Source organism: Spinacia oleracea, chromosome 3 (assembly GCF_020520425.1).
Source record: "Spinacia oleracea cultivar Varoflay chromosome 3, BTI_SOV_V1, whole genome shotgun sequence".
NCBI classification, from domain to species: Eukaryota; Viridiplantae; Streptophyta; class Magnoliopsida; order Caryophyllales; family Amaranthaceae; genus Spinacia; species Spinacia oleracea.
Genome location: NC_079489.1, coordinates 3,263,954 through 3,279,727, shown reverse-complemented (window position 1 = coordinate 3,279,727; position 15,774 = coordinate 3,263,954). Strand labels below are relative to the sequence as shown.

At 34.2% G+C, this 15,774-nt stretch overlaps 1 protein-coding gene across 1 annotated transcript; it reads left to right on the top strand.

Moving 5' to 3' along the window:
- Positions 1-1,330: 1,330 nt before the first annotated feature.
- LOC110784117 (beta-carotene hydroxylase 2, chloroplastic) lies at positions 1,331-5,959 on the top strand. The gene is made up of 7 exons (XM_021988527.2): positions 1,331-1,900; positions 2,053-2,112; positions 2,650-2,721; positions 3,280-3,414; positions 3,756-3,881; positions 4,990-5,046; positions 5,571-5,959. The coding sequence occupies exons 1-7, from the start codon at positions 1,472-1,474 to the stop codon at positions 5,646-5,648; spliced, it is 957 nt and encodes a 318-aa protein (XP_021844219.1). The 5' UTR covers positions 1,331-1,471; the 3' UTR covers positions 5,649-5,959.
- The last annotated feature ends 9,815 nt before the right edge of the window (positions 5,960-15,774 follow it).

The window sequence follows — 15,774 nt, the reverse complement described above, 5'->3', positions numbered from 1 at the left end:
AAGATTGAATTTACTGTTTAAACGTCTTAAGTAGAGTCTTGGAATTCCAAGACTCGTGCTCAGACTTTTGTCATATTCTTTTACATAAATGTGAGGTCTTAGATTAATACTCAAAAAGACTATTGCTCAGACTAGCGCTAATCTTGCTCTTGTAGCTATTGATTGTGATATTTGAAACTGGTACATTGGTAACTCGAGAGATTTCCAAATTTTGGTCTTGGCTATACATAATTTACATGTGCATAAATACATAATAACATGAGATTTGACCAAATTTGACTTACAATTGATCTTTGTACCACTTAAAGTTGAATATGGCTAGACATAGAACTATTTGCCCCCAAACAAATGAAAGTACGTAATGTTTAGCCATTAAAATGTATAGTCGTATCATAAGTAACAACGGATCAAACTAACCGACTAAAATGCTTTTTCAATTCTTGAAAGATTGCCCCAAGTATTTTTAGTCACTTTACCAAGAATTGAGTATATTCAAAAGGTTGAAGGGTGGATTTGTCTTTTAGTTAGATTAAATTAAATTTGATCATAAGACGCGCCGATCCAAGTTTGGGGCGGGTCATGACAAAATTCTATATATTAGGTAGTGCTGAGTCCGGCCAGGCCAATTTTTTCTGCCCAAAACCCATTATTCCGGGCAATAAAAGGATTTTCGTTCCATTTTCAGTCCTACCCAATTTTATAACTAAAATTCCAAATTTGAGTTGCCTAAAGCCCACACAACATTTAAAATCGTGTTGGGCCTGACTCGAAAAACGATTGTAAAATATCTGCTCATAACCCGCTATTTTTCCAGCCGGCTAGCGGCCCAGGCTCATGATAGTCAGGTCGAGATTAAATAATAGTGTGGTGAAGACTTCAATGAGGGTAGACAAAAACCAAATAAGTTATAACTATATGAGGTAAACAAATAAGGGTATCCATTTATAATTTATGGAGTATCTCGTATTATGCAATCTTTTAGGAACGAATAAAGTAGCCGACTATTGTACAATTGTATCAGAGCTGTCAAAAACTGACCAAATCCAATTGATTTGTGACAAAATCGAAGTGGCCCGAAAAACAAAATTCTCACATTCAATCCGCATAAGCATAATGGCCCCACACAACTACTTTATCCGATTATATCCGAACCGATTATACCCGAATCGATTATACTCAATCTGTATCCGACCGATGACCCGATTTAACACCCCATTTGTATCTGCAGTTCTACCAACCGAAGCCCACTATCCATCGCCATTTTTTTGCACCACAGTAAATAAAAACCAGTATAAAATCCAAGCGTACTCTATAATATGTGGTCTCCAATTCTTCATGCATTTAACCTTTTAGCATTTCCCTCTGTTTCTCTCTCCTACTCTCTGTTCATTTATATTACACCATACATTCCCATTCCCCTTTCTCTCTCTAACTTTCACACTTTCTCCACACCTCTCTCGAAGGTTTTTCAATGGCAATTGGGCTCTCCATCGTCGGGAGTTCCCAATCCCTCCTCCCTCTCCTCCACCGACCAGGCTCAATCTCCTTCCTCTGCCGCCCCGTTCACCGCCGATTCCCTGTGTACCGGTCAAAAAAGAGGAGAGAGAAAAGCCTCACTATCTGCGTCATTCTCGAGGAACGGGAATTAAGCGGCGTTCAAACGGAAAGTAGTACGACGAGTACAAGCGGTGAAAACGATGTGATTAATATCAATGTTACTCAGTTGTTGAGCAGCGAGAACGACGATGGAAGACAAATTGCAGCGACGAGATTATCGGAGAAATTGGCGAGGAAGAAATCTGAGCGGTTTACGTATTTGATTGCGGCTGTTATGTCTAGTTTAGGTATCACTTCAATGGCGATTATGGCTGTTTATTACCGGTTTTACTGGCAAATGGAGGTATACAATTTGAAGAACTCGTGATGGATTCATGATTCAATTAATTAATTAATTATTCGTTTTTTTTTGTTTGAAACCCTAATTTTTATTATTTTAATTGCTGGAATTTCGTTGTCATTTTTGTTTTTCATTTTGATTTTTTTGGGGTTTAGGGAGGAGAAGTGCCGGTTACGGAAATGCTCGGGACATTTGCACTATCAGTTGGAGCTGCTGTAAGTTTCCATTATCTATCTCCTTCCTATAATTACGATATAATTACTCAATTAGTGTATGCTAATCTTATTATAGATTAATTTACGAATGATATACTTTTTTAATGTAAGAATGTGTGTCACTTTTGGTTATTTTAAGGAAGAACTATGTTAAATAATTGAGTTTGTTATTCGCAGTTGATTTCCCACCACCATATTATAAAAGAGTTTTTGTTAAACCCGGAATTCATGACAAAATCACTCGTTTTTTGGTGTTGTTTAATGTATTACCACCATGTTCTTCTTGAAATAAGGCTTTGGTTTTGTTGTTGTTGTTGTTGTTGTTGTTGTTGTTGTCGATTTGTTGTAGCTCTCTCGAATACATTTACACTTTCCTTATAAAGTTTCCGGTTATAGAATAATTGATCATAAATTATGTGTAATTTAATGTGATAATGCTTCATGTGTTGTTCATAATTGAGTGGTGTTGAATCAAACAAGATAACATGCGGATTTTCGTTTGAATTGTATTTTAATTCTGCTTTCCAATTTTAACAGGTGGGGATGGAGTTTTGGGCGAGATGGGCACATAAAGCTCTTTGGCATGCTTCTTTATGGCATATGCACGAGGTTCCTTTTTTTCCCTTCAGCTTAATTTATTTTTTTGATGATACTTGTCTTTATTAGGTTGATTCTCTTTACTTGAACAAAATATACTCAAAAATCAGTTTTAGTTAGTTGAAAGCAATTTAGTTTAGTAGAACAATTGCAATAGTGAATTGGTAAAATCTATTTAATCTGTATAAGTCGGTTTTAATAATCAGTAAAAATCAAGTGATCGCAACACGGTTTCAGCTGTCAAAGTCTGAGTATGTCGATTTTAATCAGTATATTTTTTACTTCACCTCAAACGGTAATTTGTTCACTGTCAAGATTTTGGAGTTGAGGTTAGTTTATAAATGGTATGTAAATTCTTATACTCCATACAAAATTTGAGCTTATTGTATGTGTAGGTCACCTAAGTTGTATGTTTTGGAAGATGCACTAGTTTTGTTATTTGACCATGGGCCATACTCCACATGTACTATGTGGCTATGTCCAAGTTGTTTGTTGTGTGGTTGCAATCACATTTGCCATGCAAATTGACCATGTTCGTTGTACTATGTTGTTTGTGATTTGTGGTTGCAGTCTCATCACAAGCCAAGAGAAGGACCTTTTGAGCTAAATGACGTGTTTGCCATAATTAATGCAGTCCCGGCTATTGCCCTTCTTAACTTTGGCTTCTTCCACAAAGGCCTTGTCCCTGGTCTCTGCTTTGGAGCTGTAAGATTCCGTAATTGCCTATAGTACATTATTATTATGGGTGCAACAATCACGTTACATTGTTAGTAGAAACCGGTTTTAGAGATTACAGGCGTAATGATCCACTATCTAAATCTTGATGTGCTAATATTTTAAGAACCTGGATTGAGGATTTTCCGACTTTCCACTGTCTTACACTAGTTAGCTTGTATGTTGGAAGTAATGAAGTATGTTTTCTAAACAAATGTTTCATAGAGCGGATCATTTTGTACACTCATTTTTTACTACTTTGTATTACTCGTTTGAATATGATAGTATAATCATGTTTAGAATAGTTAATGACAACCCTAATTATTGTGCAGGGACTTGGAATAACAGTATTTGGGATAGCCTACATGTTTGTGCATGATGGTCTTGTTCACAAGCGATTCCCAGTTGGTCCCATTGCCGATGTTCCTTATTTCAGAAGGGTGGCTTCTGCCCATAAGGTTAGCTCAACTAGCACTTTGCCTTTTCTTTCAGATAACTTTGTCATTTCAGCTTTAGTTTCTAGAGTAACTCTGCACTTTGAAAACCACTCTCCATTTACTTCATCAAAATTTCAGGGGGTAAAATTACACTTACCAATATCTTTGGAGAATAATTTTCAGAACTTCATGATCGTTCATTTATTTTATTGATAACTGGGCTAAACATCAGAGTACAAAAAATGATAATAGTCATTAATCATCATCATTATCATTTTTTGTACTCTGATAATAGTCTTTAATCTAATTAGAAAATCATCCTTGATCTTAATATTTGTTTCACTTTACCCCTTTCCGTACTCTTTATGATCCAACATACTAGAGTATCATTGGTAATGGCCGTGTTGCAAAGTGACTTTTACTGATGAATCCCATAACATTCGAAGTCCTTTTTCTATTGTCCAATGCCTTATAATTTGGATCAAAACTCAAAAGCCAGCTTATAAAACGACTTACATTTTGGATCAGATGAGTACCTTCCAATTTCAATTTTGGATAAAATGACTTATAAAATGACTCAAAATATGCATACAACTGTTACAGTCTTAGATTTCTACTGAAGAAGACTTCTACTGTGAGGGAAAGGGGGAAAAGGATTGTCCGTTCGAAGGAAAAAAATGTGAGTTTCACCTATGAGTATTATATACTCTGCACAGTATCCTTAACTAAAGAAATAATATAATACTCTCAATTCGAGTCGATGGTCATTAAGCTTAAATAATATTTTAGCCAATCTTTTTGTTAAAAAATTAAAAAGACATCCACTTTCGTTATCATGAACGTGTAGGGGACAAGATTAGTGGTGTGATCCTCATTTTTTCATAATATATCTTTAACTCTTTTAAGGATTCAATGCATCTCAAAAAGTCCTTAATATTCTTGCTATGTTTAGATAGCTTATGCGATTACTTGCTAATATTAGAACAAGAAACATGTGTAAACTGCATTATGTAACTATTTTAATAGAAAAGCTAGTATTATTTTACAACTGCTTCATTGTTAATGAAATTATTTTGTAACTGAATCTAACTGTCGATATCTTCTTTGATTTTGATGTCTGGTATGTCAGCTACACCACTCTGATAAGTTCGAAGGAGTTCCATACGGGCTGTTCTTAGGGCCGAAGGTACGACCCCACAAATTACGCGTTCTTTTTTTTTTCCATCTCGTAAGATATTGTTAAAAATATTTCCATTACTGTACTCCATAATACACTAATCAGTCCTAATTTAATCAAATCGTTGCACAATCAACGTGACAACTAGTTTCTGATAGTGTTTGCTTAATGGTCATATACGGGCAAGATGTCATCCAAGACACTCGTCTTCTTACCTTTGATCATGCACCGTTAGATTTAAGTAGAATTTTAGCTCTCCCTCGTTTTTTTTTACGGGGAAGAAACAATATCATTAATAATCAGTCATACAACATCCACAATGATCAAATAGATCCGCATACCACAGATTCAAAGAAAATGTCTAACTGATACAATTTGCATCCTAAGTAAAATTTTAGCTCTCCCTCGTTTATTTCCTCATTAGTTTGCTTTATTTTTGTTTGTTTTTCTTGTAATTTTCTTTAATTGGATTTATTCCTCATTCGAATAAAAAAAAATACACGGGCACTCTCTAACCGTGTTATGTGGTGTAGGAGCTTGAGGAGGTAGGAGGCCTCGAGGAGTTGGAGAAAGAAATAAACCGTAGGATCAAGTCATCCAAGGGCTCATAATTGACGAATATGAGACCTGTTTTTGTTATTAATGTCCAAAAAATAGAATTATAGATGAAGTTTTTTAATATTTTTTTGGTCTTTTGACTTCTAGATTTCCCTTTGAGGAAGGAAAATTCGAATTAGGATGACTACATTCTACGGAGTATGTGTATAGCTGTAAATTTTGCGCGATTTTGCGCCCTGTATATCAAGCTGTGTCATGCCAAAGAAAAAACTAAATTGGATATGAACTGTATTGATGAATGTGTATGAAGCTCTGAAATGGAAAGAACGAAGAAAAAAAAGATATAGGATCCTGTTTATTTTCATTTTGTGGATTACAATAAGATCAATAAAACAGGATTTGGGGTTTTCTGTTCATAAATATGAAGTGTTTGAATAAATAAGGGTGAAATGCATGATTCGAACCTGCAATACAATAGTATGCGTATTTTACCAATTCACCTTATGCAATGAAACAAACTGCAAGAGCTTGATCAAGAAAGACTTTGGCCCTGTTTGGCAATTGGCTGTTGGCTAGTGGCTGTTTTACTTGGCTTGTTTGACTGGTGGTTTGTGTTGGCTTTTTATGTTGGATGTTTGACTGTAGATTTCCAAAAAAATTGTTTGGTAAAGTTGGTTGTTGACTACTAGATGATGCATCATAAAATGTACTGTAAAATGAAAAGCCAATGTAAAAAGCTACTCTTACTAGCTTTTGGATTTTGGCGGAAAAACCGGCTTTTCCCTTGATTTTGGCGGGAAAATCGGCTTTTTAGTCAAGGAAAAAGCTAACTTATCAAACATCTATATTGGATGTTTGACCACATGAAAGAGCTAAAAGCCAAAAGCAAATAAAAAATGCAACAAAAAGTCAATCATCAAACAAGCCCTTTATGAGCTTACATATTCCATGCCAGCTTTCGAATACAATACAATTTATGACTCAATTTAAAAGCTTATATGTTATATTAGTTTAACGTACTTTTAAACATTTTGAGCTAACTTTATATCTGTCTTACAATATTTATCGTACTGTGTATCAAGTGCAATTAAGAGTTTGTGAATCCCATACAATCAACATTACTAAAAACACAATAACACAAAGTGAATTGTGTAAGGACTTGTTTAAGTAATGCGTGCCCGTCTCTCGTTAACTTACATTTTTGCACTCTTTTGGCCATATCTAGTTTTTAGTTTTTTTTTTCTTTTTTTTTTTGGAGTCTTGTTTACTATTTTATCCAAAATTCCAAATACCTGTCCTTTTATTTACGTATACTTCATCATGCTTTTTCATTTGCTTCCACGTCACTTTTGGAAATAAGTTTTGATAATAGACAATTAGCAACAACATAACTAACCACTTTACAAAATTCTTTATATCCATTAAAATATCTTTGGTTTCTTTACCAAACCTTTACACCTTAGGTCATCCCCTATAACCGAAAGTATCAAACCCTAATCTCGTTTTTAATGTTTTTTTTTCAAGTAGATAAAAAGTCATATAATGCACGAAGTATATAGTGCTATTAATTATAGAGATTAGTGAAGATTGTGAATCTTCAAATAACAAATTGAATCAATTAAAGGTTTCTTTCACCCATAATACGGAGTATGATTGTTGAGTAGATGTTGCAATATATTATGTCTTATGTATGTAACTTTGATAAATGCATTTTTTAAATAGTCGAACGTGTTTTAAATGAGCAGTGTTTTTACTGTGAAGTAAGTAAGCAGTTTACTGATTTGATGAATAAGTTGAATTTATCTAAAATTGTACTTTCTATCTGGTTTTATCAACCAAATAATTTACTACCTGCTTCCAGATGCCTCAACTTTCTTAATTAGTAAATTTATATCAACAATTACTACACATTTCTTATCTATTCATAACCAAAGGATTGCATCGATCATGTAAAATAGTGTATAATTTGTGTTTCACTTGTTGATAACTTGATATGTTTCGTGTCTATTAATCTTGTTTAAGTGTTTCACTTGTTGACGTGTTTAAAACATTGAAGTTATCAAACAAAACAAATCAAGAATATGATTATGTGTCATTTACTTTTACATGTTAGGAATGAGATTTGCCTCCACTTGACTTCCAAATACAACAACAATATTACTCCCTCTGTCCCAAAATTATAGTCTTGTTTTTCAAATTGGACGTCTCAAAATTATAGTTTTGTTTCCAATTTTAGCTATTAAGGTCCCACTTTCTCATGTACTATATTAATTAATATGTATTATATTCCACTTTCCTATTTACTATATTCTATTTCACATGTACTTTATTCCACTTTTTCATACGACTCAATCATCATTGATACTTTATTTCACTTTTCCATGTACTATATTCCTTTTTTTTTTAAAACACGTGTCTTTGGTCAAACGGGACTATAAGTATGGGACGGAGGGAGTAGGTCATTTGGGATGTTACTCCACCCTTAATCCCCTACAATACAAATCAAACATGGCTATAATGTCATTTTCATATACTTCGTATAAGATTTGACTTAAAAGGAAAAGTATGCCCCTAAAAGTGGAAATGTAGAAGGTTTGAACTTTGAGTTTATCCAATCAAAGAGTGGCAAATGTCTCCACTAAATTTGTTAGTCGGCTAATTCCTAATTATTGATTTGAGGATGAATTAGGTATTTCTCTTTTCTAATTGGATTATGTGATTATGTCAACCCACTTTCTTTTTCTGGCGAGGTCTTCAATTATTCTCTCCCTACATAATAATTCATGTTTGTACTACGTGTGAGGTGACGAATTAATTTCCTTGAAAAAGAAAGAGATTGTTTAGGATATGTTTTATGAACATGATTTTCACTTATTTTTAATGAAATAAATAGAAAAAAAAGGAGTAAACAGTACATGACGTTATCAAATACTAAATCTATTTTCAAAATGATATTTACACTTTTAGTTGTAGTCCGTTTTATACTGTTTTTTACATTGTGCTTTATACAATTTTTTGACATGAAAATTTACTACATTACCTCTCTTATCTCACAATATTTACAAATTTCGACACACTTTATTCAATTTTTTTATACCCATGGCCCACCCACATTTTTACATATCTCTCTTATTTTTTCAGATTTTTATTATATTCCCTCACCTTTTTACATATTGGCTTAATATTTGTGCAAATAGTAAATGTAAAGATCATTTTGAAATAAAGATAGTAGATCATAATTCATGATACTTAGCGTAGATTTGGTGGACACGTAAGACAAGATCGAATTAGAACAAAGTTATTGAGAGAAATACAAATCCGACATGTATGACATAACTATGAAATAATCTGAACCTAATTCGATTAATTTTTTTTGATAGTAGCTATCATTAAAAGAGAATTCACTTCACAAATTTATGAAGATTTCACCTTAGAACCATATGACAAAAAGGAAGAAGTCCTTAAGTGAATGCCTCCATTTTCTTTTATAAATATGAGACACTCTCATGTTATGTTTCATATACAAGTCATATCTTAACAGAATATATAACATATAACAAAAGTAAGACATCCAACCAATTGTCTGTTAGTTCAGTGGTGATTGAGACTGGATTTTGTAGGGAGTACCCCGTGTTTAATCCCCCGATACAACAATTGAAAGAGGACTGAAACCTATTCACTAAGAACTTGCCCCAAATCTGAATTAGCCCCCTAACGGTGAACCGGGTGGTAAAGGAAATAACACAAAAGTAAGACATCCAAATACACCCAATGCTATGCATGCAGCGCTAACTGAAATGGAATACCACGATAGGGTAAGCCATTATAAAATTTGTCCAATGATGACACGTGTGCCTAACTTTACCATTTAATCATGGAGCTTTTTTATTTTTTTTATCCAAATCTAAATCCAAATATCATGTAAACTAACGCGTCATTCCCTTTTAAAGTTCTAACTAATTGGTCTGTACTCGCCCTTGATATTTTTTTTCCCTAGTGGATCCCACTATAAAATAATCGTTTTATAGAGATGAGAAATTTCGTCTCTATATAGTCTAAATCTGTCTCAAAACGATAATTAGAGACGGATTTGAGACAGAAATAGGGAGTTTTTATAAAGGGCGTCTCAAAACAAAATTGAGACGGAATTTTGGCTTATCCATTATAAAACTGAGACGAAATTATAGAAAATCCATATACAATTTCATCTCAATTTTAATTTAGAGATAAAATTTTAGCAATCCATCTCAAATTTGAGATGCTTATAGTATCCGTCTTAAATTTCGTCGATAATAATACATAACGTTGTAGTGCCACAATAAATTATGCACACGGGATTGATCTCATATCTTCAACATCACCTCTTCGAACTTTATTAACTAACCTAGTTGACATACACAATGCTTCCCCTTGGTAATTTGAGACAAGGTGTATTTGATAGTGGATCAACGCTTCTCATATTAACCTTTTTACTCCATATTTTGGACAATTCTTCACAAAATGACCTTTTATAACACCATTTTTGTTACAAATATTTTCTTTTCAAAAGTGGAAAAACTAGGACTAATATTTTCTTTATTTTTGGTTGTGAGATAGGAACTTGACCCATTTTCGACCTTTGACTCAACTTTTCGGCATTAACTTGGCCCGGCCAGCCACGTGACATTTAAAAAAAAAAAAAAAAATTGCATCCAAATTTTTTCCTAAAAAAACGTGTATTATGTATGTATTAGTGTACGTATCCTTTATCCAACTATACGTATATGATACGAAGTATATGTAGTCAAACAACTACGTTGACTGACTGTTCAACCTAACAAACAAGAAGACAGTTGAGCAAAAGAACAGGCGGACAGCCTTTCTCAGCCCAAAAAAATATGAACATCTGCCACTTACAGGATTTCAAGTTGGGCTCATAAATTTATGGGCCTTTTATCCATGGATGTGTTGGGCTCAAGTGAGATATCAGAATTTCAAGAGTTTGGACGGCCCACAAATCTACAACCAGTAACGGAGTTAGAACAGTTTTACGAAAATTTTATGGGCCTTTTATCCATGGATGTGTTGGGCTCAAGTGAGATATCAGAATTTCAATAGTTTGGACGGCCCAACAATTCTGCAACCAATAACGGATTCTGAACAGTTTTACGAAGAGGACAAGTAAAAGAATTAACCAATATACGTAGTAATACGCAATTATACACAAATTTTATGGGGTAACCAAAAATACACTACAGAATTTTTCACTCGGGAGGTGGGCCCTCCCAAGCCTTGAGAATCGGGCCACTATCCAAAACAATCTCCTCGCATTTTCTATCACTGAAATTCAATTTTAATTAGGTAAAATAAGTTTTATCAATAAAAAAAAAAAAAGTGAACTGAACAAAACATTAGCTTTAATTTCCTTTAAATTACAAGATTTTCTAGTATAGGTAAGAAAATAAAAAGGCAACAATAACCACTGTCATAAAATTACACTTGCATAGATCTACTCAACGATCGTAATTTTGATATCCGCAAGGATGTTTTGGGCATCCCCTCCCATCGAATTTCATAGGATTCTACATGGAATGTTTGCTACCATATTGAATGGTTGCACAATGAATTAGGTTTGCAAATGGACCAGGTTTAATATATCTGAAACATACTTGGATTGGGCCCGACACGACACCTATGTGTACCGACTACGATCCAAAAAAGAATCCGTAAAAAGGGTAAAAATATTACAAAAAAGAAGGGAAAATAGGGTAAAAGCCATTTTTTACGGTTGGTGTGGTTCTTTAAGTTGACAACCTCAAAACATCATGTTAATGAATTTATGTTTGATTTAATTTGTTTGGAGTTGGTAAGACATCCATTTGTACGTTCTTGTACTTGGGGGTCCAAATTAATTTTATTTAAGAAATAAGGAGTACAAACAAATTATACTCCGTGATAACTAGATTAGGTCTCATGCATGCACGTATATTATAGAATTATAATTGGATCATTGTTTTAGTAAAATATTTGAGTAACGAAAGAATTGTTCAAAAATAAAGTAGCTAGTGCTACCTCCATTCCTTAAAGTTCTTTACGCTTACTATTTGCACGGACTCCAATGCAATACATAACCATTAATATATCTTCTTGATACAAGTAACATTTGGGTTTTGCAACAATAACTTCTACTATGACTACAGTTTTGGAGAAAGCAAATTACTATTCTCTCCGTCCCTAATTGTTTGTCCCATGCACTAAAAGTGCTTCATGAAGAGTTAGTTGAGTGGAATTGAGAATAAACAAAAGTGGTGAGACCAAATATACTTTATATGAGAGTCAAGTTGTGGTATCGTGAACATATATAGTAACGGGACAATCTTTTAGGAACTGATTAAAACGGGAAATGGAGCAAACAAAAAGGGACTGATCAGAGGGAGTAGTTTGGAGTTCGTAAACCAGGTAGTGTAGATAAATTGGTTGATGAAGGCAGGCAATGACTAATTTCATGTAACTTTACCTTGTAAGGTCGACATTGGCTTTATTTTCTTGCTTTATATTTATTCTGTGTATCAGATTCGATCACATCATAAACTTGTACAAGTTCATTGACATATTTATTCTTCTGAAGGGGAATCTGATATCACGTGAAATTATTGCTTAAATGCCCAAGTATCTTGCCCATAAAATATTTCGGCTTTGTATCCCCCTAGGGGGTGTTTCGCGAATTCTAGATATGCGATATGAGTTTATTTGGTTAATAATTTTAAGAGTAAACTCATGCCTCAAATCGGGGTCCAAGGTTTGGGATTTAGAAACTTAGGGGGAGCATGGTCAGGCTGGGCTTCGTGCCGAGTCAACGGGTCGTGGGCCTAACCAGACCGGGCCCAATCTAGGCCCATGTTGTGTCGGGCCGAGCCGGGTCGAAAAGTTCAAACCAAGACCCGGTCTGAGCCCATGGGCTTTCATGCCGGGCCGTCGTGCCTAAGACTAATTTTACAAAATTTAGCGTGCCTTGTCGTGCTTTTTTCAAAAAATTAAAAGGCCCAAGCTCGGCCCGAGACTTTGCGTCTGGGGCGGGGCGGGCTTTTTTCGTGTTAGGTCGAGTCGGACTTCGGCCCATCCCGGCCCACAACCATCTTTAGGGGGAGGTGGGTATGACTTATACCTTAACAACAGGTATCACATCAAAAGGAGAAAAACTCATTCCCAAACTGAATCAAACACATGGTATTAAGAATCAAGTTTCAAATTCATACAATCTGTCATATCGTTCTTGATTCCAAACACATTCGTACTATTGCTTGTTGCACTTTCTCAATGCTTCACACTTTATTCCAAACATCTGTCAACATATATGTCTACCACTGAAACTTTGGCCCTGCCAGGATTTTAAAAGTCAACATGTGTGTTATTTCCTTTAGGATACTCTTGACTCTTGAGAGTAAAGAAGTCTTTGTTTGCCTAAACAAGTCTCTAAAAGTCAACATGTATGTTAGAATCTGCATTTCATTTTCCCGATCCCTTTTTCTGATCAACTTTAATTTGCTGATTTATTCAAGTTATGTAGCAATCCGTGGACTATGGACCATGGTGCACATAGAGCATGGTGCACCATGTGTACCAAAAGAACACATGTGCATAAATAAAAGAACAAGATACTACGACAAAAGAACATGCAATAAAATGTTTTACATGTTTGTTATAAAAAATCACAATTTATTAAAAATATAAAAAAAATATATGTCAATGTTCTTTTTACGTAACCAGATGTTCTTTTAATTATATACTAATGTTCTTAAGGTGCACCATACTCTATGTGCACCATGGTCCACCTTCTAAATTGCATTATGTAGTGCTTCTTCTCTGTTAAATTACACAAGTTGTGGACAACAAATTTCTATTACTACCTCCGTTCCTAAATGATCTTTACGGTTACTATTTGCACGGTAATTAAGGAATTTTGGTGAACATGTGATGGTGGGGTAACAAATGGAAAATGAGTGGCTATAAATTGTCCAACAATGTGAGTGGGTGGAAACTAATATTAAAGTATTGTGAGTGGATAAGTTATGGTGGGCCAAATAAGAGTAAAAATGGAATAAAGTAGGAGTGTAAAGAACTTTCAGGAACGGACTAAAACGGAAAGCGTAAAGAACTTTTAGGAACGGAGGTAGTACATTTTTTTTTTGTCTTGGAGTTCATCTCTTCACATTGGGATGGTAATTTATGAAAACTAAATCGGTCTTTTTAATCAAAATCATTAACTTTTACTTACTTGCATATTCAAACACGAGGGGATATAGTATGGTTAAGTTTGCAAGAATAGTAACCTCGTAATATCCATGATAATGCAACTCTATCCTAAACTTTTATTTTTCTTCATATACTCCGTATTTTCATTCATACCACCCCTAAACGGTAATTGATGATATAAAAATTTATTAAAAAAAATATTGAGACAAATTGGGGTGAATAGCATTATCATGGAGATGAACATAGTTTCCCTTACAATTTACAACAAATTTGTCCTCATTAACACCATCTATTATCGGCTATCAAACAGCCAAATAAAACAAGTTACAAGAATCATCTATGCTCAAGAAAATTAACACCTAGTTTGGAGTCCTTTTCATTTCCTCCTTGAGTTCTTGGGTAACAATTTTTACAAGCTTCCATCACTTGTATGTATTTTATTTTTGTTATGAAGTACGGAGTAGTAACCTAAACTTTTTTTACACTAAAATACGAAAAAGAGAAGTTTTTTGCAAAAAAAGTTTCAAAAAAATACGAAAATGAGGGATTACTTTTTCAATTGAGAAACTACTTTTCCCCAAAGTTTTTACCCTTGCAATAATCATTATCAAGTTAAAGCAATTAATTATTGTGGATAAACTTGCCCCAAACTCTATTGAAAAGACTAAAGTGTTGTTGTTAATTCATGAAAAAGAAAGGGGGAAAGGGAAAGCTACCATCTTATGTGTCTTTATTCTACTTTAAATTCTAGCTACTCATTTGCAATAATCAACTAGAGTACAAGACAATATTATGGGGAAAAAAGGACAAGTTTCATCAATTTTATGGGTCTCTAGCCTCAACAATTGATTTTAAAAGGACAATTCCCCTACTAAATTCATCTATTACATTATACTACTCCGTAAAACAAACAATAAAAATGACACGTGTCACTTCTTGGTGAAATTTTTTCCGCCAAAACTTTTACGTATACTTTTGTTTTATTTTAAATAATGCTTATGGTAACTACCTCCCGACTTCCGTCTTACCCCGTATGTTAGATCTATATGCGGAGTACATGCTATGCATGCGTAAAATTTTAATACATATTGGACAACTCGTATACTGACATGAACATCGAAGAATATTACATTTTAAGAGAGAATAAAAGTAAGGGGTTTTAGATATTAATTTTAGGTAGACATCATATTAATTAAGAGTTATTACGTAGATTATCTTTATTCTATAAAAAAGAACTCTTAAAGTCATTTTCGTAAATGGTAGTATTTTGGTATCCCTATAAAATAGTCTAAAATACCCTCCTCCATAACTTCATTATGAAATTGAATTAATTAAAAAGGTTGATTGTTTTATAACGGAGCTCTAAAAGTCGCCCCAATGTACTTAAAACCGTTCTATTATTTTACATTAAAATCCTTATCCAACTTACCATTTCTCTCTCCTCCAACTTTCACATCTCCCGTTATTGGAGAAAAGACCTCTACCAACGTTTCACCAGTTGACCACCAACAATTGCCACGCATTTGTCCAGACCCGATATGAACCCATGCCAACTAATCCGAACCCCAACTGAACCGTTAATCTTTCAACCCGAATCGAACCGACCCGGTAGCAAAATGAACCCATTTCAACCCAAGTGGATGAACCTGAATCGAAACCGAATCAATGACCCGATTCGACTCCCCTGTTATGTCGACAATGTTGGAAGATGGATTGTGCATTTGTGCCACAAAGGGTCCAACTGATGTTAACAAATTGATGTTACATTAATATCTCCACAGAAAAGAAAAAAAATTGATGTCGTAAATTAGTGATTGATTGTTTTGTCAGACGTGTGATTTGTTGCACGCGTGGCAATTGGCAACCCAATCACAATCGAATAAGCAACAACCATACACGTGCTTGAAGTTGCACTGTTGGACATATTATAATAAACAGTCAAATGGT

Excerpts from the sequence above, each read along its gene's own strand:
- LOC110784117 (XM_021988527.2), top strand. The coding sequence starts at position 1,472 with ATGGCAATTGGGCTCTCCATCGTCGGGAGTTCCCAATCCCTCCTCCCT. Across the intron at positions 2,113-2,649 it reads CACTATCAGTTGGAGCTGCT|GTGGGGATGGAGTTTTGGGC; the intron begins GTAAGTTTCCAT and ends CAATTTTAACAG. Across the intron at positions 3,882-4,989 it reads GGGTGGCTTCTGCCCATAAG|CTACACCACTCTGATAAGTT; the intron begins GTTAGCTCAACT and ends CTGGTATGTCAG.